The sequence below is a fragment of the Saccostrea cucullata genome, unplaced genomic scaffold, assembly GCF_032062105.1.
Source record: "Saccostrea cucullata isolate Sc308-1 unplaced genomic scaffold, CSIRO_AGI_Scuc_v1 ctg112, whole genome shotgun sequence".
In the NCBI taxonomy this organism is placed as follows: Eukaryota; Metazoa; Mollusca; class Bivalvia; order Ostreida; family Ostreidae; genus Saccostrea; species Saccostrea cuccullata.
The window spans coordinates 878,085-905,573 of NW_026939726.1; the positions used below are offsets into that span (position 1 = coordinate 878,085).

General features: G+C 33.6%; 2 protein-coding genes across 2 annotated transcripts; both read right to left on the reverse strand.

Moving 5' to 3' along the window:
• LOC134253807 (golgin-45-like) lies at positions 1-27,480 on the reverse strand. Its single transcript, XM_062736400.1, has 7 exons — positions 27,416-27,480; positions 6,152-6,706; positions 5,700-5,776; positions 4,624-4,746; positions 3,087-3,215; positions 2,614-2,827; positions 1-1,104 (listed from the first exon to the last, which is right to left on the reverse strand). Exons 2-7 carry the CDS (start codon positions 6,686-6,688, stop codon positions 961-963), a joined length of 1,224 nt encoding a protein of 407 aa, XP_062592384.1. The 5' UTR covers positions 6,689-6,706; positions 27,416-27,480; the 3' UTR covers positions 1-960.
• Positions 12,633-13,960, reverse strand: LOC134253763 (uncharacterized). The gene is made up of 2 exons (XM_062736350.1): positions 12,813-13,960; positions 12,633-12,711 (listed from the first exon to the last, which is right to left on the reverse strand). Exons 1-2 carry the CDS (start codon positions 13,849-13,851, stop codon positions 12,641-12,643), a joined length of 1,110 nt encoding a protein of 369 aa, XP_062592334.1. The 5' UTR covers positions 13,852-13,960; the 3' UTR covers positions 12,633-12,640.
• Positions 27,481-27,489: the final 9 nt, after the last annotated feature.

A 27,489-nucleotide genomic window follows, 5' to 3' on the forward strand; every position in this document is an offset into this window, starting at 1 on the left:
TTATACAAATATAGTTCTCACAAAGAAAAATGTTATTTACAATAATAAAAATGATTCATAATTATATGATTACAACAAGTTCATCACTTGGACATATCTAAAGCTGTATTCTCTATTCAGTATGAAAGATTATTTTCATAAAACCTGGAAATATTTGCATGAGTAGCAATGACATACATGAATTAAAGTGATTGACATAATCTTTTGATGAAATGTTTTAATATCTTATCACATGGGCTTTTAAACCAAGGTAGTGAAAGAAAATTATTAAAAAAAAAAAAAAATGAGACCAGATTATACAGTTGACCTTCAATATCTCAAACATTGATAGCTCGTATACCATGGATATGTCAATGTAAACTGAAAGTCCCCTCCACCTTTTCCTTCTGTTTTTTTAAACTCAATATCTCAAAATCTCAACTATCTCAAATTTTTTCTCAGTCCCATGACATTCAAGATAAAGAGGTTTGACTTTAATTGATTAAGTGAAGATTTTTTTCTTCCACATTACCATTCTCAGTCTTATAATAATGCCAAGACAGCTTTTTATTACAATACATGTATCAAAATGCAGTCATAATATCAGTGAACAGGGTTTGATAAAAAGGAAAAAAAAACATAGAAATCAACTAGGTGTTTACAATAAATGACCTCAAATAGAATAATAGAATATCTAACCATCATTGCATTACATGTTACTATGAACAACTTTTAAATTGATTTCTTTCCATTCATGACAAATCCATTACAAATGCAGTGAAAAAATAAAAATAATTCAATATCTTGTGAAAGCGTATAATTGTTGAAATCTAAAAACATTAAAAATCTATTTTAGATGTCAAGACTCAAATCCTTTCGTAGGTTCAATACAACAGTAGCATGAACATGACAAGAACAAGATTTTAATAATACCTTTGTCTAACTTTTTAAAAAAGATCATAAATCATACAGTGCTTACAATCACACAGAAGTCAGTTCTCCTTTGCATTTTTCGCAGCAGTTAAAGGTCAGATTGTCAAACTTGGCATAAGGATGGTAACGGCTGGCAACAGCAGAGGTCAAGGTCATTTGATTGGTTTCCTTTTCTGTTTCTCTGGACAAGAGCTGCAACAAAATTAATTTCTCAGAAAATATTTACTATTTAATAGCATGATTTTCTAGTCAGATTTTTGTGTTACAACTGCCATTTCAGTCGAATTGTAAAAGATTGGAAAAATTGTGATTAATAAAACCAGAAGTTCTTTGTCAATTTACATATAATGATCCTTGAATAAGTCTCTTTTTGTGGCATGACTGCAATAAGACTACAACTGTAGAAGTAGCTTTTAATAAAATTTTACAGAATTTTCAATTTTTGTTACCATGGCAACACTATTCTTAAAAAAAAATAAAGACAATTATGTATCATTATATAATTTTTATATCAATATCATTAAGTGTTGCATTTCAAATAATTGCATTAATAGTTGACATTCTCAAGCGCTAAATGAATATAATTCTTGCAATAAACAGCAATTTAGCATTAGCAGTTGAGAATGTCAACTATTAATGCCATAATTTATGGCAATAAGCTTTTCAATTGCAGCAAAAATGACATTTCTATCATTAAGTGTATAGATGTGATAATTTCTATACCCAGATACTGTACAACAGCCTTCAAAATACTGGAATTTGGGCGATAATATACTGTACATTGCTAATCAAAAAACTGACAAAAAACGGTACAAAATATTGACTAAAAAATCAATGTATTTAGGTGTTTAGTTTTGAATAATACATTTCAAATCAATGTACAGGTACACCACTGCATAACATGTATTATAATTTATTATTCAAGAAACTCTTGAATAATTTTGAATTTTGGCAATAAACTATGCTAAATGTTGAACTTAGTAAAAAGTAGAGTGTTTAAAAACAGTTTATTGTATGAGTCTGGTCGTCTCCATTCAGCTGCAATTTTTAAATTGTACTAAAACAGTTAACATTTCTCTTAATCTGTGTTTGAATAGACAATACGTATGCCTCATCAAATAATAGACTAAATTTCGTTTTGCTGTCACAAAGTGTCTCCGATTCTTGTGAATGGCGTTTTCTCTTTGATATGTCTTTAGTTTTAATAAATTACAGTTTAAAAAATCCTGGATGAAGGACCTATTAAATAGCAATCAGCCAAACAAAATGCGTTGATATCTCCTAATTACGATGTACAATGTAATTATCACGGAAATATTTCACACCTTCATTCATTATGTTTTTTTACATTAATCAGGCGCGGTAAGTCACACATAGTTCGAGATTCCCGGTGTTGCAAGAGCGGGAATGAAAGAAAAATGGCGGTTTCCAGTAAAAATTTCAAAATACGGTACACATTTTCATTTTCCGTGAATTTTAGTGTACCGCCATGAGCCCGTGAATGGGGTCGAAAATGCGTGACATTTTGTGTACCGCTGGTACATATCACATGTATGTAAGTGGCATTTTTTCATTAGCATGGTTCATATAGAGTGGTCCTGTTACTACCTATTATTTGATTTGGCAACTCTTTAGTTCATTTTTATGCATGATTTTCCAGTGTACAAATGGACAAACTTTCGTATGCAGAAGGCTACAAACCTGGTGGGCATACGATTCTGCCAGTGTGAGGTTGTCTTCCCATGGTGGGGTGGGTTCTATCTGAATCACAGTGTCATGGGGCAGTAGTCGATAACGAATATTCTCTGTCAGTCTCTGATTCATACGCGCCAGGTCCAAGGCATTTGTGGAGGGTAACTTTGGGGTTTTCTTGGCAGTCAGTGGGTCAAATGCAGATCTTATTTGTTCTAAACTCCTAAATAATAAAATATTCAAATATTGTGGCTTTAATAATTCTATATCTGTATATACACTGTATAATATATTAATTTAATTTATATGTAAAAATTTTATCATGGTTAACATCTTAACTGTACATGTTTGAATTAATAAATGTCCAAAAATAGCTATTGTATGATTAACAATCAACTACATGTAATTACGATGCATGTAGAAAAACAATCAAATTTTCAAGAATTTAGAAATTTAAATACTAGGATGACAGTAAATCTTACTTGTAGGTCTCAAACAGGTTTCTCCTCAGTTCATGCCTATCGTTTAGCAGCTGTTGTAAAGCATGCTGGGATTCCTGGCAGAGCATCGCAAAGTAAGCTTTATCTGCAGCCAACTCATCAATCATCACCCTGCAGAATAAAAACAAGGGTACCTAATATAACCTCCATATCACAAACCTGTAATATCTAGATTTTACTACAATGTTTAAGGACAATTGTAACTCTGCCAAGAGAGATAACTCTACCAAAGATAAATCAATATGCTTCCTTCATAAAAATTTCTCCTTCAACAAAAAATTCAAGCAATTTTATTCAGGAAAGTATGTTTACTAATCAAACATTAGCAAAATATTACTAACATTATTTTTAGTCTTCCTTTGCACATGAAAAGATTAACCAAAAAGTAAAAAAAAAACTATTATTAATAAATAATGTGTATTTGATCTGATTATTAGTAACTCAGTCGAAATGCTTTGAGCTTCTGTATCTACCAAGTAATCCATCAAAAATAAACACATTGTCACCTCCTACAGCAACATTATAGAATGATGAAATCAACATGTGCAATGAGAAAATTTGAGGGAAAAAAGTTTCAAGCTATCTTATTTAATGTGAAGATGACAAGTTTTAAGGAACAGATGATACAAACAAAAAATTGATGCCTGGATTGGTATATATTTTTTAGCCTAATGTCATTGCAAATTATGCAAATAATAAATTTCTAGAATATAAAGAAATTGTAAACCTTCTGTGATGTTCAAAAGTCTGCCCTTATAAAACCATCCTTATAAATCTTTACAAATATTTTTCACTTTAAATTCCATTTAAGTACAAATTTGAATAAAAAATTAAAAACTACGCAGTGAAAGTTATTCATTTTATTCATTGAAACATGACCCAAGTTGTTATTTTCAAATTCTTTGACAAAAGTTTGTTTGTATCATCTGTCCTTAATTCACATTAATTGGGTAAATCTTCAATATCTGTGATATGTTCTCCTAGGATGTCTTACAACACATCCATATCTATAGTTCAGAATATGAAGGGCTTAGTGCAAAAAAGATATATTTTTTTTTCAAATGTTTAATGTAAAGTTTAAATTTGTCATGCCTAAACCTACTAGTATTTTACAAAAGGCCAATTAACATGGTAAATATCAAAACCCAATACTCTTTACATTAAAACATTACAGGCTTACGTGATTTTTTTTTCAAAGCAACTCAAAATAGGTCAAGTTCAAGGTCACAGGTTTATTAATATACCACAGGCTGACTTCTTACAATTCAAAAGAAGTATGGTCCAATATATTTCTTAGAGAGGGACAACGTTCAAATAAACATGGAAATGTACTTTATAAAGTTTTTAACAACAAAGAATTCAAAAGATTTCTTCATAGCATAGGAAAAAAATTGAAATTCAAGGTTATTTAGATATGTAAAGATATGTAAACCCTAGAATTAAAGAAACTGGCTATATGGCAACAGTTTCACATTTGAATTCTTATTCCACACTCCTCAATATGTGACGTGTTACCTACCGACTGGCTAAGAACTTGCTCCGCCACATGTCTGCCTGGATAGAGATTTTATCCATATGTTCATAGTCATCTGACAACTTCTTAGAGAAATGTCCCAGTTCCTTGGACAGCTGAGCTTTGTCTCTAAAATTAATGAAGTCTAAAAGATGCTATACGGCGATTACACAAAAGTCAAACATACCTAATTTTAATATGCTGGTAAAAATGTTATTTTCATGATGAAAATTACAATAAAAAATGCTGAACATACAATAAAATGTGTTGACAAAATACAGAAAGAATATAACTTTACTTTCAACCTCTTCTTTCATTTGATAGAGTACTTTGACTGTTTGTGGAGTTTAATGTCATTCTCATTTTTCCTTTCAAATGAAAGTTATAAATCTCTGAATTTTAAACTCAGAGTAGCAAACTTCTGGAATAAGTGAAAACCAAATACCGTACAAGTAGAATTTTTAGCGAGGATTTAATTTTGGCATTATTAGCGAGGGTGATGAGATCGCTAAAATTGAATATCGCAAAAAAATTTATTGCTTTATATTTGTAATAGGTTCTTTAGTGAGCATTTTAAAATCTCTAAAATTACATCTCGCTAAAAATAAAATACCAGTTTTTAAGGACAAATAGCTAAATTTGCCTCTCGCTAAAATTTCCACTTATACGGTACGCATCATTAAGTTACTTTTTTTAATGATTTCTTGTCTATATATCATAAACATGCAGTAATGTTAAAACCAGGGAGAATGGTGCTGGATTGAATCAAACTGAATAAAAGAGAATGCACTTTCAAGTACATGTAATTCTGAGTTTAGCAAACCTGAAATTAGAATAAGATGAACTGACCATTAAGTTCAACACACATGAAGTTAAGGGGGAAAGAACTACAGTAAAACTCGGTTATAACGAAGTCGCTGGGACCTCTGAAATTACCTCGCTTTATCCTTAATACATTATATCCATATAAGAAATTTGTTAAATTTATATAGCTGGGGATCCAAAATAACCTAGCTATATCCGTGAATTCGCAATATCCGTGTTCGTACTAACCGAGTTTTGCTGTACTAAGTTTAACATACCTAACTAGATGTTCCATTGTGAAATGTAGGTCATCTCCTACTGATGCCACCAACAGTTTCTTTAGCTCTGTGTTAACCTACCAAGAAAAAAGGAAAAACTAAATTCAAACCAGTCAGACCTAGTGCAGATAATAAAGGAATAGGAGGTTGGGAATCAGAGCCCCTTAGGGGATTTTCAGAGATACATGTGTAGTAATGTATGAAAGAGTAACTTCCCCCTCATCCCACCCCCAATTAAGAAAAAAATCTGAGTCCAACATTTGTGGACCCCACCCTCTTGAAAAATTTTTTTAGATACACACTTGCAGACCAATCTGAGAGAAGGAACTTTTCAGTAAGATCAACTTTTTGAAAAGGATCTGTTGTCTACTAACAATGTCTTGGTCTGTTGAAGAATAAAAGCTCTATATAATAAGTTTTTAAGAAAATTTTCCATGTTTTTTTTACTGTACCTGAAGCTGTACATCCAGCTGTTTTGTTAGACTGGCAATCTGAGTGTCCATTGTCTTCCTCAACTCTGTGTTTTCTTGCCTGAGTTTCTTTATCTCCTCAGATTCTAGTCCTCCTCCTGTTTCCTCAGCATTATTCCTACCACTTTCCTCCATCAACACAGGAGCTGTCCTCACTCTAAGGCCCTCCTTTTCATCTCCACTCTTATTAGATATGTCCACTTCCCCTGCCTTAAGAGGACTGACCTTGTACACAAGTTTACCTCCATTTTCTGAAGAGCTTTCTCTGGGGTAAGGCTCTACATTTGCTACAGGTTGGACATATTTTGTTTCCCCTTTGTTGCTTTCCACTGGTTTTCTTATTTGTGTTTGAAAGTTGTATTTTGGTAGAGGCTGTCTTACTAGAACTGTACCTTTCTCTTCCAGAGCTGCTTTACTCTTCCTAGTCTCTTTCCCTTTAACAGGAGGGCCACTTTTTGTTTCTCTGATGACCTGGCTGTTAGCAATGATTGTCTTTGGTCTGGCCAAAGCTTCAGCCATCTTGATTGTACTCAAACCCTGCATAATGAATAATGTTAAACTTTAGTATCATGACACACTAAGCCTATCAGAAATTGAAATGAATAAAATAAAATCAAAACAACAAAGTTCTACAAAAATATTAAGAAGTGAAAATTGTAGATATTATGATGATGATTAGGCTTCGATCATCCCACCATAATAATTAAAATATTAAGAGCCATTCAGTGTGTGGCGTATATAAAACCAACAGATGTTTAAATAATAGCTAGTCCATGCAATCCATTTCATGATTTGTTAAACTTTCAAAAGATTGACCTTAAGTTAAATTTGTTTTTAAAAAATCCTATTTTCTCAGATAAATATTAAATCTAAATCTGAATATATTCTTACTTTGTTTTGAAGCTAAAAAAAAATCCCCTCCTATACTTGTTAACTCCTGTCACAAAATCGTTACAAAGCTAACTAATTGTCACACAAATCGCATGTTTCTCTTCACGCATGACAGCTCAAAACATCACTTAAAGGACGACACAATTTCTGTATATTGACTTATGGTGTACTAAAACAACAATATACCTGTCCCTTCTAGGATCTTCTGTTAAATTCCACTTAGGCATTATACATTAAACTACCAAGAAAGTCTGTCAACAAATTATTGTAGAACTTTAACATGTTTAATATCTCTCTATATCTTTTTCCCTTCCAAATATGGTAGTAGAGCTAAATGATTTACAATCTATAATGATGTTGAATATAATGTTACTTAATTTCCCATAAAGTTTTCAGTCTATCCATGGGATAATTTTTTTTATAAAAAATATTACAAATATTTCATTCCACTATACACTGCTCCACAATAGCATTTCTACTTTTAAACAAAATTACTATGCACCAAATTATCCTGAGTCCGGTCATTTAGAGTTTTTGTTTAATAAACTCTGACATTTTTAAGGTAGGTAGGTATAACATTAAAAACAAGCTAATTCAGAGAATTTGTGTCCCCCGCTTAGGGAAAAAGTAAACCATGCGCAGTTCAGGGGAGGGGGGTTGGGTTGGATCCCCTTGACTGAATTTGTAGAATTATTAAATGTATGCATGTATACTGAAGCAAATAAAATATGCCAATATGGATATAAAGGTTTGATTGCTTATTCTTTATTATGTGTTACAATGTATAGAAGATTCTTTTTATAGGGAATATTTATCACACTGTAATCATGATTTTATGAGTTTGTACAATGTACAAGCCAGACCTCATAAATTTTTCATTTCACATGAATACTATCATTTAGTAAAAAAAAAAAAGTATTTCGAAAAAAAAAAAATGATGGCTCGGAATGCGAATCCGGGCCCTCTCACATGTGAAGCGGGAGACATACCACTAAAAATTTTACACAATGCATGATATCTAATTTAACGTTTATTAAACAGTTTTAACAGATGTACAAAATAATGTAATAAGAATATAAAGTCCACCGAGAACCTGTTTTATACATAATAACTCTCCTCATGCCCATGTCCTAAAAATAGCGACATGTAATACAATAAATAACTAATAAAACAAATGGGGCGGGACACTTTGAGAGGGGTGAGAGAAGTCCTAAGGAGTTTTGGTATAAAATTACATCGCAAAAGCTCAAAATCTTCTTGAAATATCGCCCGGAAATGATAGTGTTTCATACAGACAGAATGTATAAATTTAAGACCTTGAACTTTGACCTTTTGACCTCAAAATCAATAGGGGTCTTCCTTCGGCCACAGGAAGTTGTTATGTAAAATTTCATTGCAAAAGATCAAAGAGTTCTTGAGATATCGCGCGGAAACGAAAGTGTTATAAAAGACAGAATTTGCGAATTTATGAACTTGACCTTTGACCTTTTGACCTCAAAATCAATAGGGTTCTTTTTTAGTCCATAGGGAGTTGCTACGCAAAATTCATTCCGAAAGCTCAAAGGGTTCTTGAGATACCGTGTGGAAACGAAAGCGTTACAGACAGACAGAAAGACGGACGGACGGACAGACAGACCCAAATTAATATCCCCCACTTTTCAAGTGGGGGACAAAAATGTCTTACACATTGATTATCATAATAAAAATCTCAGACTAAGAATTTTTTAACTTTGCATTATACACACCAGACAACTAGACAGATTTAATATTTATTGCTTTAAAAACATTCAATCTAAATGCATTTAAGAGAAATAATTAAACTTTAAATATGATTTGAATAATCTGTATTTCCCGCAAACCAAGCAATAAACTCTGCAGAGTCTTAATGTCCCTGTTAATTATTATAGTGAATAATCAAACTGATGGGAAATACCTTCTCTCAAAATATAGTCTGTATCACTTTACTTCTAGAATATTTCACTCTTACTGGGATGCTATCACTTGTCAGTGGAGGGCTGCAAATTTAGACTTGTATTGAGTGCTTTGGATCTTACAGCAATGATAGATTTTTTCTGCCAGCACCTACTACAGTCTACAACATAGGACTCTGTTATATGGTCTCATCTGAAAGACCAGCCTCCACACCACAGAGTGGATTTGAACACATGGTGCATCTTTTTAGGACTTTCTCTTTACCCTACAACTCTAGAGAAAATGTTCTGACCACTGTGCCACATGGCTGATTTTTAATTTAACAAGAGGCCCAGGGGCCATATCGCTCACCTGAGTGTAAGACCTTTACTTGCAAGAATTATGCATGTAGATGTTGAGTATGAATTTCTTTTTATTCATTTTCTGTAATTGGGCTTGATCTGAGCATAAAATTGTTTAGAATGGCTTTCTTTTCAACCAGTGCTTAATTAATGCTTACAGTGTACCTCATTATCAATTTAGTCATAAAGAGGTCAATCTCAGTATTTCTGCGGAATATAGCACTTGTACTGTCAACTCTGAAGTGTACTATGCTTTTATTGAACAATAACATTTCTCTCCTTTTTGGGGGGTGTAACATTAGCTATGATAGTTACTGTGGAATCACAAATTTTCGTGGGGGGTTAATTTTCGTTGTTTTCGTGGTATGACAAGACCCACGAATTCATGTCTACAACGAAATGTAAAATTTCACACACATAAGTACTTATTGATTCTTGATCCACGAAATCAAATCCCCACGAACCAAGAAATTTTCCTCAAACCACGAAAATTTGACCCCACGAAAATATGTGATTTTACAGTATAATAAAAACAGAAAATGCGAATAAGATTTTACTTTTATTTCTTTACAAAATTCAACAGATTTGGTGAAAATTTATCAGACAATTAGTAGAGAATATAATGAAAACTAAGAAGCGTTAATAACAATCAACTATCTAAATTTCATATGATTTCAACAGACATATATAATCACAGTATCAAATATGCAATATTGCAGCAATTTTGTGACAGAAATGCAAAACTTCCTGACAATAACATTACATGTAAACATAGATGCTTTTTAAACAGTTCAAAATTTGTTTAGAGGAAAGTTAAATACATCAAGGTAATCGTTTGAAAGATACAAAATATACTGTATTTATTTTTAAGTTCACTTAATAGTAAATCTTTCCTATACATAACGAAAGCGAAAATTGGAAAGATTCCAACTGAAAGTGAATAATTATATGAATAATTATATGACACTGACTTTGAACATCAACTATTATTTTTAAAGAATTTTTAATAAGTAACATTTACCGGTAATTGGAGTACCTGCAGGAATCAGATAACCTAAACTTGATGGTAATATTCCAAAATGGAGTGATTAAGATTTTTGCAATCAATAATTTTGATTTTAAAGCCCAGTCATGAGAAATTATAGTGATCCACCTTTTTTTCCCTGTCTTTTAAAGGAAAAATTGTAATGTTATAAAGAGGTAGGTTTACCTCCCTTTACGGGCTGGCCATTGACCCCCTCTTTTCATACTTACCTGGGTATAAGTCGATTCTCATGAAATTATAATATAATGGTGGTCACATATTAAATATCTCAATGCTGGAGAAAATTAAATATCAATTAGTATGGAGTTAACTGAAATCAGCAATATACTAGTAGCTTAGAATGAGTTGTCAGTTTCTGTCTGATTATGCAGGTTGCTTTCCTATTCTACACAGGTATAAGCTAAAGCTAGTAAAAGTAAATGTTTAAAGCTGAATGACTTGAAATACAAAAATACAATAAACTTAACATTTTAAGACAAAAAAAATCCAAAAAGATAAAAATTCAAGACAAATTATTTCAACACAAAGTTTCATATATACAATGAACATACATGTAAATGATGTTAAAAGAAAATATTTGCTCTGGGAAAAATATTAATTCATATACACTGTAAAAATTTATACTCTCATGTACTCCAGTATTGTTCAGCAGGGACTAAATGACACAAGACATAGTAACATTTTTAAACTTACAATATTTCTATACAGCAAAATTTTATATGAACAGATGCCGGTAATATTCGATGAATTTACTTCATAAAATTATAGAATACAGTGTTGAACATATATCAAAGATACCAATTACTTGATGCAAGTGCAACTCTAATCATTATTAAGCAGAACTCATTATTTTCTTTAAAGTAAACTTTGTAAACAATTCATGTAATCTCAAAATATTTCATGTATACCGGTATTCAAAATACAAGTTCATGATATTCATATGTATAATCATTAAAGAAAAGAATCTAAACAGTAAGGGTAAAACTATTATCTCACAAACATCAATACAGTATATTCATAATTTCTAAATATTAATTAACACATAATATATACAATGATCATCATTTTTTTTTTACATGAATGATTGTTATTGATGGTACATAAATTTCCCTTAACATGCAACATTCAATTATTTGTACATTTATTGTCTGTTAAAAATTAACCCACAATAAAAATTCATAATGAAGGATTCCTGTTTAGTACAATCATTTTAGTACAGTTATTTGCAAATTTTTAAGGCTATTCAATGCATACATATAAAAAATAGTTTAAAGTTACTAAAAACAAACAAGATTTTACATCAAGTAATTGGTGTCTATAAGATACTGTATACAGGGAAATATTCGCCCCATTTCATTTTTCCCACTGTCATCCATCTGAGGTAAGACAAATTTAAAACAGGGTAAATTAAAAGAACACGTAGTATGATTTCTTCAATAATACTGTGAGTGGGGATAATTTAAACGCTGAAAAAATTGTGTGAAAGGCTGAAAATAACACAGCCAGGGCGAATATAACCCTGTATACAGCAATCAATGTACCAAATGTCACTAAGTGACACTGGCACATCGATAGGTGGGAGAGGGGACAAGATGACGTATCTCCCCCAAATAAATACTCTTGCGTCCCTTATATCAGATTTATAAAGAATATGTACAGTAAATCATTTTATGGTCCGACCAATATGCCTCAATCACATCAGTTTCACAATGAGGGAAGTTTGTGAAAATCAAATCAAGTTGTGAACCTGAATCATGAGTTACCTTTTTGATCAATTGTGTGCATTTTAAATTCAACTTCATAAAGTTCAGAAATTCTTTGTGACCTGTAAACAAATCAAAATTGAAATCTCCAAGAATTATCAATTTTTTCTCTGTGTCTACAAAAGGTTTCAAGTGCAACATAACTTCACGTTCAAATTCTTTAAAAGAACATGCTGGGAACTTGTATAAAACAACTATCTGCACTTCTCCAAGGTCTCTGAAATTTATTAAAGCTATGATGAATTCAAGCAAAGTGTTACTGAATTTTGAGATACATGTCATCAAATGGTCTTGTTTAACATATAATGCTGTTCCATGATGAGGCCGATTGCTGTCACTTCTCTTTTCATGATTAAACAAAGTCAAGTAACCTTCCATCATAAAATTCTGTTCATCATTGATGGTTAGTCTTGTTTCTGAAAAACCAATAACATCTGATGCTACAACATTGGGTTCATTTTTAATTTCATCAAAATGTTTGTGAAGAGATCTTGCATTATTAAACATAATTTTTAGTTTGTTCTGCTCTGTTTTGTACAATGGAAGATAACACAGCTTTAGAGGTGCTTCCTTCCTCATTCTTTCCATTTCTTCTACAACTTTATCATCAACAGTTAATGCTTGCTCATTGAAATTCAGAATATGCAATTTGTCAACAGATCTAACTCTACTAAGAGCTACATAATGAATGTGGGGTGTTTTCCTTATCCTTGACTGAGATAAATCTACTACAATTTCATCAACAGTGCAGCCCTGAGCCTTATGAATTGTCTTACCTGCAGCTGGTCTTAAAGGAAACTGTATTCTTTGATATGTAGTTGAATTGAAAACAAAAGATCGCTGACAGTCAAATATCGGTGTCCAATCATCCATAACACCATCATGGAAAAGATGTCTGTATTTCTGTCGAGCAATTCTCCCTACTGCAGAATCCAAAAACTTCACCCATACTATACTTGGCCTTGATACACCAGGTAATCTGTTTTCAACAAGAAATACAGTACATGATGAACCATTTGTCAAGCCATCAGTAACATCAATATTAACTGTAATGTCATATATCATTCCAATGGCTAGAGTTAGTTTTGTCATGAGATTTGCAGTTTTGCTAACATCATCTTGATTTTGCAATGATCTGAGTAGTCGGTCTTTCACAGACTTACTGTGGTCTTGGAGGACACTGTCAACAGCTTTTACAATAACTTTTTCACCAGGAAGTTGCTCTATAAGTTTATTGTTATATTCATCTACTTTTGCATTCATTGTGAAAAGATGGGGAGCATTGTGTGGATAATTTGGACTATTTTCAGCAATGATGCACCTGTGAATTATATCCAAGTCCTCAGAAGTCATCTCATTGTGACGAAGACGGTTCAAAAGCTGTGCAAATTCTAAATCATCCTTTTGTCGCATTACTTCATCTAACTCGAATAAGGTGAAGTTTTCTTTCCAAAGATTACATGCAAGTGCTTGGGCATTTTGTTTTAAATCTTGAAAAATCCAGCCATCCATAATTGGTTTCAGTTGAAAGAAATCTCCAACAGCAATAATACTGATGCCTCCAAACGGCCTCTTCAAACCAGTAAGAAGCTGAAGTCTGCCATTGATAAATTCCAACTTTGCATTGCCAACCATTGAAATTTCATCTATGATGACAACTGACAAATTTCTGTATTTAGTTCTAAATGTGTTGAGTTCATCACAATGCATATTTTGCTGCCTTTGGTTAATTTTCTGGTGAAATGCAGAAGCAATTGTCTGACCACCAATGTTAAACGCAGCTTTACCAGTGTATGCACAAAGAAGAATTCGTATATCGTCTGGATTTTCACCCTCCTTAGCACATAAATACCGATGTAAAGCTTGATAAAGCGCTTTAATTAACACTGACTTCCCAACTCCTGCACCTCCTGAAAGATATGCATGAATAGGTTCCTGTTTAGACTTGATCCATTGCATAACATGATTGAAGAATTCGCGTTGCTTCAAATTTAAACTGGCTACAAGCTTTAAATACTCATCATCAGGTAATCTAACAGAACTCTGTTCATTTAATTGTCTTGTTGATGGAATTCCAACTTCATTTCCTATATCATACTCTCTCTGTTCAATTGGCCTTTCTGGATTAAAGTGAACGAATGTTTCAGAATCAACATTTCCTTCATATTCATCATCTGCGTCAGTTTGTTGAGCACCAGGAGCTAATTCATCATATGCTTCTGTCAAATCATCCTGCGCCATCTGTTCTGCCTGCTCAAGCACATCAGCATTGTGTTCATACTGTTTGATTTTCTGAGCCAAGAAAAATTTTTTCTGGTTAAATGACTGCTCAAAGCTCTGCTGTCCACACAGAAGATCAGAACATTCATTTCGCCATGGAGTGAACAGCATTAGTTTTTCTCTATAGTAATTTTCTGGGTTTGTCTTTAAGCTATAACGCACATATCTTATAACTCTTGGTGTTTTTCTGCGCTTGATTTTAATTCCATTTCTCAACACAACTAATGTGCTGTCTTCTTTAAATTCACCCTCAGTATCACTTCCACTATCTTCATTTTCTGACTGGTGCCTCTCATCATCATTTGTTTCCATTTCAGACAGCTCACTTATACTTTCCTTTGGGAAAACTACATCTAACTGTGACACATAGTCAGCTAAACACCAGTTTTCAAGTTGTTTTGGACGTTTTGCATATCTTTTGACTATGTTACTGCATTCTATGTCTGTGGAATTAGCATTCAACTTTTCAAGTTCTGAATCAGGTTTGACAAGTATTACACGGTCATCAACTGGAGATGTGTTTATGAACATTACATCTCTTGATGCTTTTGTAAGGGGCATTTGCAAAACTAGATATGCAGCTTCTTGTGCTCCAACTTCAACACTGTTAAGAAATTGATTTCCAATGTGTCTAACTTGTCTCTTAATGTCAAGATTGCCCTCTCTTGCTTCCTTAGCAGCTCTACTCAGCAGCTCACTCATTCCTCTTTGGGATTTACTTATGTATGAGACAATGTACATTGCACAAGCATATGGATCCAAAACATACTGAATATCAATGTTTGCTGCCCAAGCATGAAGAAGAGTACTGTTGTAAGCATTCACTCTCAAGTCACAGGGTTTACGTTTTAAAAATACCTTGGGTGTTCTCAAAGAACTTCTGATGCATTTTATATAATCATCTTCAGAAAGTTGTAGTACATTCTGCAAAAAGTCTTGGAAAGTGCAGCTTATGTCACATCCATTTTTAAAGTCATTCACTTTGTCTTGCATAGTCTTGTGCATTTTCTTGTATTTATCAATGTCACTGTCCAAAGGTTCTAATATCATAGTAGCTTGGAGTGGTGGAAGTGGAAATCCAAATCTACAAACAGCCTTTCCTTTTTTCTTGCATGTTTGTGAGTGTTTATGAACTTGCAATTCTGTCAAATTGTCTTCTGTATTCCTTTCACACTTCAAGTAGCTGTCAACAAATGCAACAATTTCCTTGTTATCATTTTCTAAGTATTTTGGAGCATTTTCAATCCAAACAATCATGTGAACATGTGGTGATCCCCTCTGTTGAAATTCAACTCTATAGAAAAAGTCCTGTATCTTACCAATAGGATGATGATCACTCTTAAGCACAGTATTCAAAAAAGTCCGAAAACGATGATCAAAATACCTTGTACATGTAATTGGGTCTTTCTGAACTAACTTTGACTTTTCAGTCCATGTCATGCTCTCAATTTCAGAATCTGTGTACTGTTTGTCATCGTTTAAAACTCCTAATGCTCTGATCAGATCATTCCAACGTGTATCTGCAGCAGAAAAGGACATAAACCAAGTTGGTAGACCAAGCTGTCGTATCATTGCAAAAACGTCTTTCTTTCTTGTTTCAAGATAAGGAGGAGAATTTCTCAACTGTTTGAAAACATAAAATCCCTCATTGTGTCTAACAATGTCATTGATTTGATCAGGATTTCTTATTTCATTTGCAGTAAAGGTTTTCCCCTTTGTTTTGCACTTTCTAAGGGCTAAATTGCATTTGTCTGTTACCTGTTTTAGTTGAATCTTTTTCAATTTGAAAAACAAATTTGGTACCGACTGTGCAGCACGTCTATCAACACTTCGTAATTCCCACTTGGCAATATCAGCATATGAAACAGGTATTTGACGCTGATCGTTTTCTACCCTTCCTTTGCCACAAAATATTGTAGGAAATGACAAATACTCAGCCATTTGATCTTGATACAAACTAATTGGTCGCTGTCCCTCTCCTGGAGCAAATGTGAAGATCTGATTCATGTCATACGAGTCACTGTCTAGTAAAGTATCACGATTTCCATCCTTACCACTATCAACTTCACAGAATTCATCAGAGTCTGATTCATCTGATTGGTCATGCATTGCTGAATCTTGATTGGTGTGACCCTCTATAAACTCTCTCATTAATTCGCTTGCAGAATTGGTGACCTCAAGGAACCAGTTGTCATCTATGTTTATGTTTGAATTCTGATAATATTCACTGTTTTTCATTAACCAATGTAAAGCAATCAGAACCTTTGTAGGTCGGATATTTTCATGACAATAAGAGTGCTGAAAAGATAGTTTCCTTTTTAACTTCACAGGTATTGTAATATTTTCATCAAGTCTCCTGGGAAGACTGTTGATTGTTGGTTGAATGTCAACTGGCACATTTACAACATTTCCTTTTACTGAATACTGCCCTCCTCTTGGTAATTCTCTTATCTGCATGAAGGGAATTCTTAAGGATACAAGTCTTTCTTCCAATGGTAACAGATTCAATTCACTTGGTTTTTGAAGCCATGTCATTCCATTTGCAATAGAGAGTTTTGGCGTTCGACTTTCTTTTAAACTTGAATTGCATGTGTTGCATATCCATTCCTGCCCATTTACAGACTTTGTATTAGTAAAATACTTCCTTTTGATTTCAGCATGCAACAAAACATTATCTACATTTGAAACACTTTCATGAAACCATGTCTGTTGGCAACATGTGCATACAAACACAGGACCCAACCTTACATTGTTGTGAAAATTGTCAACACACTCAATTGCATCAACTCCAAATTTACTTTTTCTGTATCTTTGTTTTTCAGTTTCAATATAGTCCAAATTCCCCCGTGAGTGTGCTTTTGATTGTTTTGCAGCAATATTTTCTGATGATCTATACTCTTCATTTTTTCTCTTTTCTTTCATCTTCAATCTTTCTTTTTCTAACTGGTTAGAATTTTGTCTCATTTCTTTTTTCTTCTTTAAATCTCTTGTTTGCTCATCATGCCTATACTCTGCATCTTGTCTCTTGTTTCTTTTACTGTCCCTTTCCCTGTCTTTAAACTCTGGATCTTTTCTCTTGTTTTTCTTACTGTCCCTTTCCCTGTCTTTAAACTCTGGATCCTGTCTCTTGTTTCTCTTACTGTCCCTTTCCCTGTCTTTAAACTCTGGATCTTTTCTCTTGTTTTTATTACTGTCCCTTTCCCAGTCTTTAAACTCTGGATCTTGTCTTTTGTTTCTCATACTGTCCCTTTCCTTTTCTTTGAACTCTGGTTCCTGTCTCTTGTTTCTCATACTGTCCCTTTCCTTCTCTTTAAACTCTGGATCCTGTCTCTTGTTTCTCTTACTGTTCCTTTCCCTGTCTTTAAACTCTGGATCTTGTCTCTTGTTTCTCATACTGTCCCTTTCCTTTTCTATGAACTCTGGTTCCTGTCTCTTGTTTCTCATACTGTCCCTTTCCTTCTCTTTAAACTCTGGATCCTGTCTCTTGTTTCTCTTACTGTTCCTTTCCCTGTCTTTAAACTCTGGATCTTGTCTCTTGTTTCTCATACTGTCCCTTTCTTTTCTATGAACTCTGGATCTTGTCTCTTGTTTCTCATACTGTCCCTTTCCTTTTCTATGAACTCTGGATCCTGTCTTTTGTTTCTCATACTGTCCCTTTCCTTCTCTTTAAACTCTGGATCTTGTCTCTTGTTTCTCTTACTGTCCCTCTCTTTTCCTTTAAACTCTGCATCTTGTCGTTTGTTTCTTTTACGGTCTCTTTCATTGTCTTTAAACTCTGGATCCTGTCTCTTGTTTCTCTTTCTGTCCCTTTCCCTTTCTTTAAACTCTGGATCTTGTCTTTTGTTTCTTTTACTGTCCCTTTCCTTTTGTTTGAACTCTGATTCCTGTCTCTTGTTTCTCATATATTCTCTCATGTAATCCTTTTTATCTTTCTTTATCGCTGTTGTTTTTAAGTGACCAGTATTGGTACCAGCAGATTGTTTGTTTGTGAGAGCAGTTGTTGTTAACTGATCTAATCTACAATATTGATGTGTACTTTGATTATTACTAGGGAAGCTATGAATAAGTGTGCGAAAGGCAACAGGCATCACTTCAAACTCAGTTGCAAATTCAATGTGCATACTTTCATACATTGCATACAGAAATCCTAACAAATCATCTAAGCAGCAACTGTGTCTCATCAGAGACTTTCCATCACATTCAGACAAACCATTTTCCCCATGAGAATGCGAGTCAAAAAAATAAAAATCATTGTCTGAAGCTTTGTACAGTGCTGAACATATCGAGCCAATCATTATTAATACATATCTAGATAACCCCAATGCTTGTTGCAGACATTCATGTAGAGTTTGAATTTGATTTCTCTTATCATCTGTAACTAATAAACCAAACAATGTATCAAACTTGTCAACAATGTGATGATTTTCACCAGAATCAATATGAAGTGGTAGTTCATCAAACATCAGTAACCTACTTTTAAAATTTCCAGCACTCTGGAGATTCTTCACAGCTGTGTTGTACAAATTATCTCCCTTGAGCAGAGTCTGATCTAAAAAGGAACTAGTAAATGAAAAATTTTCATATGAATTTGACAACATCATAAGTGAATTGCATGTACACTGATTACCTCTTGAAAATGATGAAAACCTCATGCTTCCCTGATGGAAGGATCCAAACACGAGATTATCTGAATTCTGATGCATACAATTACCTTGCAGTGCATGTGTTGTTTCATTTGGTATATTGTTCATTGTAAACGGAGTAATATTCTGAGTTGTAATCTGAGATATATTCTGAGTAAGCAACTGAGAGGAATTCAGAGTAATCATTTGAGGCAACTTTTGAGGCAACATTTGAGCCAGAGGCAACATTTGAGGCATAGTTTGAGCCAGAGGCAACATTTGAGGTATAGTTTGAGCCAGAGGCAACACTTGAGGCATAGTTTCAGTCAAAGTGGTCTCAGGGAGAGCCGCAGAGACCACTGTCACAGGGGTGGTAGAGATCACCCCTGCCGGTACAGATGTCATAGGTGTTAGGACGTGGCCTACACCCAGAGGCACAGATGGTTGGACGTGGCCAACATCTGTGGGGTACTTGTCACCCACATCTGCCTTACAAGATTTCGTCTTCTTCACAGCAGCTTTCTTCCAGCTCTTCTTCCTAGGCATTCTGTGATCTACAAAAAACATAACAATGTTATAATCTATAGTATATAATAAGGATCAGCATAGCCTACACATGATACTAACACACATTCTCAAATTCATAATGCTGCCATCACTGACACTTTCAGATTTGAGAGCAGTTGTTCGAAACTACATTGCAGATACTTTTAAAAATATATACTTACCGGGGGTACTTTAAGTTTGTAGCACAAATCAAATTAAAGAAAGCAGAAAGTTGAAAAAATTTAAAACCTGAAAGTTAAATTCAAAATCACATGCAAAACATATGACAACATTCATTTAAAGAGGTCACTTGTGTTGCACAGTGGTTAAAGGCACACACTAAGGAGTTTATCCTTAGTTCGCTGGTTCGAATCCCACTGTGGGATGTGGAGACTGATCGCTTGGACGAGACCCTTTAAACAGAGCTCCTATGTCTCTGTAGGTGCTGGAATGAAAAAGATCCCTCACTGCTCAATTGCCCTGAGTGCCAAGTATTGGACAAAAATTTGTAGATCTCCACTTGCAAGTGGTGGCATCTCATACGAATGAAAAATTCAGAGGGTTGTTAAATAACATACAATCAATCATTTTATGAGAAACGCAAGTTATATGCAATTTGTAAACCATTTTCACACAAGACTTACCTTGAACATGTGACACACATTTAAGAAATTATATGTACCATATAAATGTATACAAAATATACTGGCATAGCTTTTGTGCAATAAGTCCAAATTACATACCGTGTAGCGGGTTATTTTAGTGGGGTGCTAATTTTAGCTTATTTTGGCATTTTGATGGTAGTCCACTAAAATTTTAATCGCTAAAAACAAAATATACTGGCATAGCTTTTGTGCAATAAGTCCAAATTACATACCGTGTAGCGGGTTATTTTAGTGGGGTGCTAATTTTAGCTTATTTTGGCATTTTGATGGTAGTCCGCTAAAATTTTAATCGCTAAAAATAGTCAATACTCATCTTAGTGTTAATCTGCAAACCGCTGAAACTCTGTCAGCTAAAATAAATTACACCAATTTATTGGCATACCTTTGAGCATGCATAACACCAAATTTTACACCCGCCAAAAAAACTTGCTATATGGTACCTAACCATTGTGGTATTCCATAAAAATTTTCTTTTATCGTGTTTATCGAGAACTGTGTGTACATTGGTATTGTATTTAACCTGCAGTCAAAATTATAAAAGCAACCCTTTAAGCCATTTCATTTTTTTCTCCCTTATGCCACTACATGTATCTTTATTTTTTCATAACTCGTATCTAAAATTACAGTCTGGATTCTTAAAATTTCCTATTTTGGTCAAAACCTTTTATTCTGCCATTTCCTCTAAATATTCCTATAACATGTTTTATAATTTGCTAGCATTTAATACCTTGAAATTTCTTTTGAAAAAGATTGATTAAAATCAATTCCTTTGAATTACATCATTTTTATCATCATAAAGTCTGCAAGTTTTGGAAGTATATATAGTTTTCTTGTCCACAAAAACTTTAACCTTGCTTATAACCTTTGATTGGCTCCTCATCCACTATGGCTTTCACATTTCACAGGTGTATTTCTTGTGATAAGACTTTCCAACTTTCAATTATTAAAAGAAAAATTAATAAACATTTATCATTATGAATAAGTTTAACTTTCCAGTGTTTATGTTATTTGAATTAAAAATTTCAATTATAATTCATTATTTATCAATTATGCCCAGCTAATTATTACCGATAATTGATTCTAATTATTTCCGATTTCCCATCACTAGAACTTGAATCAGACTGCTAATTAAATAAACCACATTATTATTATTCTACTTTTATATAGCACCTTATGTAAATATGTTATTACCCTGAAGCACCTTACATGTATAAAACAAGTACCAGGGGCGGATACAGGATTTGTGGTTAGGGGGGGGGGCGTGGATAATTCTGTTGAGGCAAGAGGTCTGGGGGCCACCTTAAGGCCCTTAGTAGGTCCAGGGCGAAGCCCTGGTGGAGGCCCAGGGGGCAAAGCCCCCGGAAGCTCTTGGGTTTTCATGTATTTTAAAGTAAAATCAGGCACATTAATAGTGCATATTTTTCAATTATTTTTGTTAAAAGTATATAGCATATAGGTGGGGGCCCAGCTCCCGGAAGCTCCTGGGTTTTATTGTATTTTAGAGTAAAACCAGGCACATATTAACCAGTGCATATTTTTCAATTTATTTTTGTTAAAAGTATATAGCATATAGGTGGGGGTCCAGGGGGCGAAGCCCCCTGAAGCTCCTCGGTTTTCGTGTATTTTAGAGTAAAACCAGTGCTGCACAATAATAGTGCATATTTTTCAATTATTTTTGGTATAAGTAAATAGCATGTAGGTCCAGATGTTTGAAAAATAAATGTTTTGAATATTTCACATTTCTCATTGTATTGTAACACATGTCACTATATAATAAACGATTTACTTACTCATAATGGTATTGGTTAGTGATGTATCAAAGTACGACGTGTTTAATACTTGTCATGTCATACTTTGAGTAGTAGGGGCGCAGCCCCCGGAAGCTCCTGGATTTTTGTGTATTTTAAGAATAAAACCAGGCAGAATAACACTTATTTGATTAGTTTTGTATCAAAATGTGGCATTATAAGTATTAGTCACATCATACTTTTAAAATTTTTGGGGGGGCGTGCGCCCCCCACGCCCCCCTTAAATCCGCCAGTGAGTACAATATAAAACAAAGAACAAGTGCAATATAAAAGGCAGAATTGTAAAATCATGAAAATGACACCTTTCTCCTATTAATTTTTTTTTAAATAAAAAATACCCAAAAACAATAATGAACTGCAAGTAGATCTATAGTCTTTTTATTGTACTGTTGTCTTTTTTAAGCATTTTACGCACACTACTAATAATGTCTATGCTTTTTTAGCCAATTGTCAGGAACCTGTGTAGGCGATATTCTTCATCTCTGCGATTGACACAAAATCACAATTTATGTAGGAGTTTCCTTTCTGCAAACTTCGACAAACACTTCGTACTGCTGCTAAAGTACTTTCATTAATAATAAGTTATCCTTTATAAATATGTCCTGATGACAGGTGTACCTATATGCGAGAGTTGTCACTGTAGACGACTCACATTTACAAAAGTTTTTCCCCTTTGTGGGAACTATCCGGGGTCAACCAGCGTAAGGCACTGTTTTCCCTCTATAACCTTACCAACTTTATAGATCAGTATCTTACTTCTACTCTTAGTAATTAAATCTGCATGAATATGATCATAATTTACCTTACCCCATACTCTGGCAATACAGGTACAGATCCAAATTGTTCGATAACGTTTGAAAATTAAAAATATTAACAAGTAACTTAAAAAGGACAAAGACAGTGGGAAAACGAGCGTTACGCCGACAACGGGACATAATTCTTAGAAATGTAAAAAAAATCGTCTATTTATATTAATTATGCAATGACAAACTATTAGTCTATTACGCTTCCTTCTACTAAGTAAATCTAAAAAAAAAAAATCTTCTCAATCTTTTTTAACACTAGTAAAATGTAGCAGTGCCTAAATGGACTTGTTTTTCTCCATGTGACTTTCTCCGAAGGAGACTTCAACTGCGCAATACGATCGCTGTGCCTAAACACTGCATATATGCTGCATGAACAAATATACGCAAGGTAGTAATTATTCAGCTAAATCCTTTACTCTTCAAACCTTACAGAATGAAAACAACAATCAGCAATGAACACTTTTGTTTCAGATCAAAATTCGGTTACTTCTTCACCGTCCACATCAAAAATGGCTGAAGGAGTGAGCCTCGTTTTCATTTATTATGTACACCGCGCCCGATCGAAAAAAAAAATAAACAAAGGTAAACCTAATCCGTTATCATTTCGTACGGGCACAAACTAGACAAAATTGAATGCGCACTAAATAAGGTTGCTTGCATATTAATGTAACTAATCATGGCTCTGTTGCTTATGAGATCTAGAGAAGAAGATTTTTAAATTTTAAAGGTTTTCTGATGTATTCTTATTTAAAATTTACTCATCCATTACGGACCAACCCTTACCCCAGGGGTCATGATTTGAACAAACTTGAATCTACACCACCTGAGGATACTTCACTATGAGTCTAATCTTTCCTGGCCCAGTGGTTCTTGAGAAGAAGATTTTTAAAATACATCATTACTTTTTCACAAATTCCTAATTATCTCCCCTTGAAAGGGAGCATGGCCCCTCATTTGAACAAACCTGAATCCCCTTCACCTAAGGATGCTTTATTGCAAGTTTGGTTGAAATTGGCCCAGTGGTTCTTGAGAAGAAGATGAAAATGTGAAAAGTTTACGACGACGACGACAACAACAACGACAACAACGACAACAACGACGACGACGACAGACAACGGACAGATTGTGATCAGAAAAGCTCACTTGAGCCTTTGGCTCAGGTGAGCTAAAAACCCAATCCAATGGCCATGAATTTCACAAATCTGGTAAAAATACCTTAACAAATTAGCACTGTGTATTTAACTGCTGATACCAGGAACAGATATTTTTAACAATAGGCCCATGGGCCACAATGCTCACTTGAGTAACAGGCACTGCTGTTTTTCACTAGATTTCCCCCTAATAATATCCATTGTGACTCTACCCTACCCCCATAGGTCATGATTTGAAGAATTTAGAATGTACACTACACCAGGATGCTTTCACATAAATTTCAGCTTTTCTGGCCCAGTGAAGAAGACATTTTAATGACCCCACCCTATTTAAGTCTTTTCTTGATTATCCCCCCTTGGAAGGTGACTCGGTTCTCCATTTTAACAATTTAAAATTTTTTTCACCTATGGATGCATGCTTTGGTTAAAATTGGCCCAGTGTTCTTGAGAAGAAGTTGAAAATGTGAAAAGTTTATGATTGGACGGACACCAAAAAGCTGATTCAAAAACCTCACATTAAAATTAGCACTGTTCATGCAGGCTTCAGTTTGGTAATGCTACTTACTCACGTCATTAGTCATCAATGTCTTAGACTCACCATGTACAGTTTGACGAGCTAGATCTAAATTAAAGCCCTCACCAGTTAGAATATGTCCCATATACTTGCAATGTATCCCCTAAATGAATCCATATTAAGATGAAAATTCACAAAATTTCTAAAAAAATTTCCCGCTTCAAATTTACCTGCCATATTTACAACTTTACATTCGGAACTCTCTAGATTATTTGTAGTAAATGCAATGATTTCAAGTTATCACCCCTGAATTTTGCTACATTGTCAATACACAGAATGAATTCTATCAGTAAATCTAGTCCGTATAGTAGTACAGACAATATCATTTTAACTATAGAACATTTTGTAATTCTAACGATAGAACGTTTTATCTTCATGTTCATGTAAACCACACTAAATGTTGAATTTTTTAAAAGGTAAAACAGTACGATTTTTTTTTCTTAAAAAATTCCATTAAAACAAATCAAGGGGATACAATATAAGCTCATTATGCAACAACAGTCCATCATTGAGATATTTTTGCAATTTTAAATAACGTCTTTAACAGGTTGGGCACACACCACCAAATGGTCATTTAACCCCCGTTTGGTGGTCAATCGCCTGTATTGGAGTCGTTTTTACCTACCAAATGGTAGTTTTTTTAATTCAAATCCAATTTTTATCAATATAAAACTATGGAGCATTGGCAGAGGTATCGGAGAATTTTAGTAAACATATTTCTCAAACAATTAATGCAATTCAGTCAATTTTCCATGTGTAATTTCTGTCGAACTTCATAAAACGATACCCATAGCTGTCCGTGACAGCTGAACTTCTTGCTAAAGAATACGGAAAAATTTTTGTGTGTGTCTAGTTGGATAAAAATTACATAATTTAAACCAGTGATGTAACTTTAGAGAAGTGTATATTCAATCGATCTTTTGATCTTGCTAAAACTCTACAAAATCCCATTAAACACGAGCTCCTCGTATCTTATTGGTATGGTGGGCACTTACTGCTATAATATTTTTTTTTTACATTTGAATAAAACATTTAATCTATATTCTCTTTTTGGATGAAGTTAAGATTCCTGTGTGACTCTTTGTGGTTTAGTATGCATATTTATTTTGTAACTACTATATTTATTCCATGGTTTTAAATAAAAGATTTACAAAGAGCAGTTGCAATTATTCTTGTTTTTTATTCCAAGATTATGGTTTTTGAGCAATAATTTTATCATGAAACCACAGCATATCCTATTTTTATAGAGAATAAAGCCATTGCATACGAAATAAGCAAAAAAAAAAAAAAAAAAAAAAGAAAAAAAAAAACGAATTCTAATCTTAATGTGTATATGATTCTGTTACAAGTTTCTTGTTTTGGAATCATTTATATATAGTTGTCAAACATTCCGTTAAAGTTAACAAGAACATTCCTTTTATTTTCCTTATTGAAAGTTGACACTGATGTGCCTCTGTAGTTAAATTAGTCTTTTGATCTGGTTCAGAAAAGATCGTCATTTTTTATTGGTTTAAATATTAGGTGCAACAACATCCGAGAAGGAGGAAATTTTTATTTTTTAGTAAAAACACAAACACATTGCACTTGTTTACATAGGTGACGATTTGTCAAATATTTGAACGACACTGCACAACAAATTCCGCTTTGAATTTCCGATTTTTTTTCATTCAAAGCACAGATAAATATCTATATTATTTTATTCCCCAAGAGTTAAAATTACGCACCATTTCCCGCCATTCCATAGACCTGAACAAAACGATTTTTCTCTACCATTTGGTAGGTAAAAAACCACTCCAATATGGGCGATTGACCACTAAACGGGGTTTAAATGACCATTTGGTGGTGTGTGCCCAAACTGTTTAAAAATACACAGGTCCAGTTCAATCACTAGATTTAGCTACATAGCTTTATTTACCTACCTCAGGTAGCTTTATTTAGCTATTTTAATGAAACTTTTCACAATTTTTCTTTTTATTATAAAGAGACAAAAAATCGCAAGTATAAAAATGACCATTAATATTTGCACTAGGGAGGTTTAAAAAACAATCCAAAGCAGAGATAATTTATACATTGCTGCATTTGGACAATTTGGAGCAAAACATTCAATTCAATTGTGTGGTTAACTGTCCTCTCTATTGGGTGTGGTGAGGCATGACTGAGTATGATTACTTCACACTGTGCTGAATAATTACTGACCTATTATCATGTTAACCAGAACTGGACTTCTTTGTCATTTCATTCAAGGAGTTACTGTTGTAACTGTCATACATAGCCCCAAAACTTTTAAAACTTTGATTGCAATCGCACAGAAAAAGACAATTCTCCAAGAGTGATTTTTACATGAATTGTTTTCAGGTAAGTTCAAAGTTGAAAATTATCACTGCATCAAAATGAGATTTTCTGCACATCCTGAGAAAAATGTTTTTTGATATACATAAATTGATTTGGTAGCTAAATAAAGCTACCTCAGGTAGGTAAATAAAGCTAAGTAGGTAAATCAAGCTACGTAGCTAAATCTAGTGATTGTACCAGACCTGATATTCATGGCCAAGGTTACCCCATTTTTCATAAGTATATTAGCTTTTTTTCTTTTTCAACAATTTTTTTAAAATTCAAGTATAGACATTATTATTAACCATTATTGTAGGGAATATGATAAACCCTTCCAAATTGTACTACGCAGACCACAAACATCAATAAATTGATACATCCCGAATTTTCTCTACAAAATCTCAATAAAAAAGAGAATTCCTAATTAAAATGAATGAGAAACTTATTGAATCAAATTTTTGAAATGAGTATGAAATTATTTGCATATATACCTTCTCAAATTATCTCAACGGCGGTCACATTTTAACAATTTTTAAACTTGTTAAGTTTTTTTTCTTTCCACTGA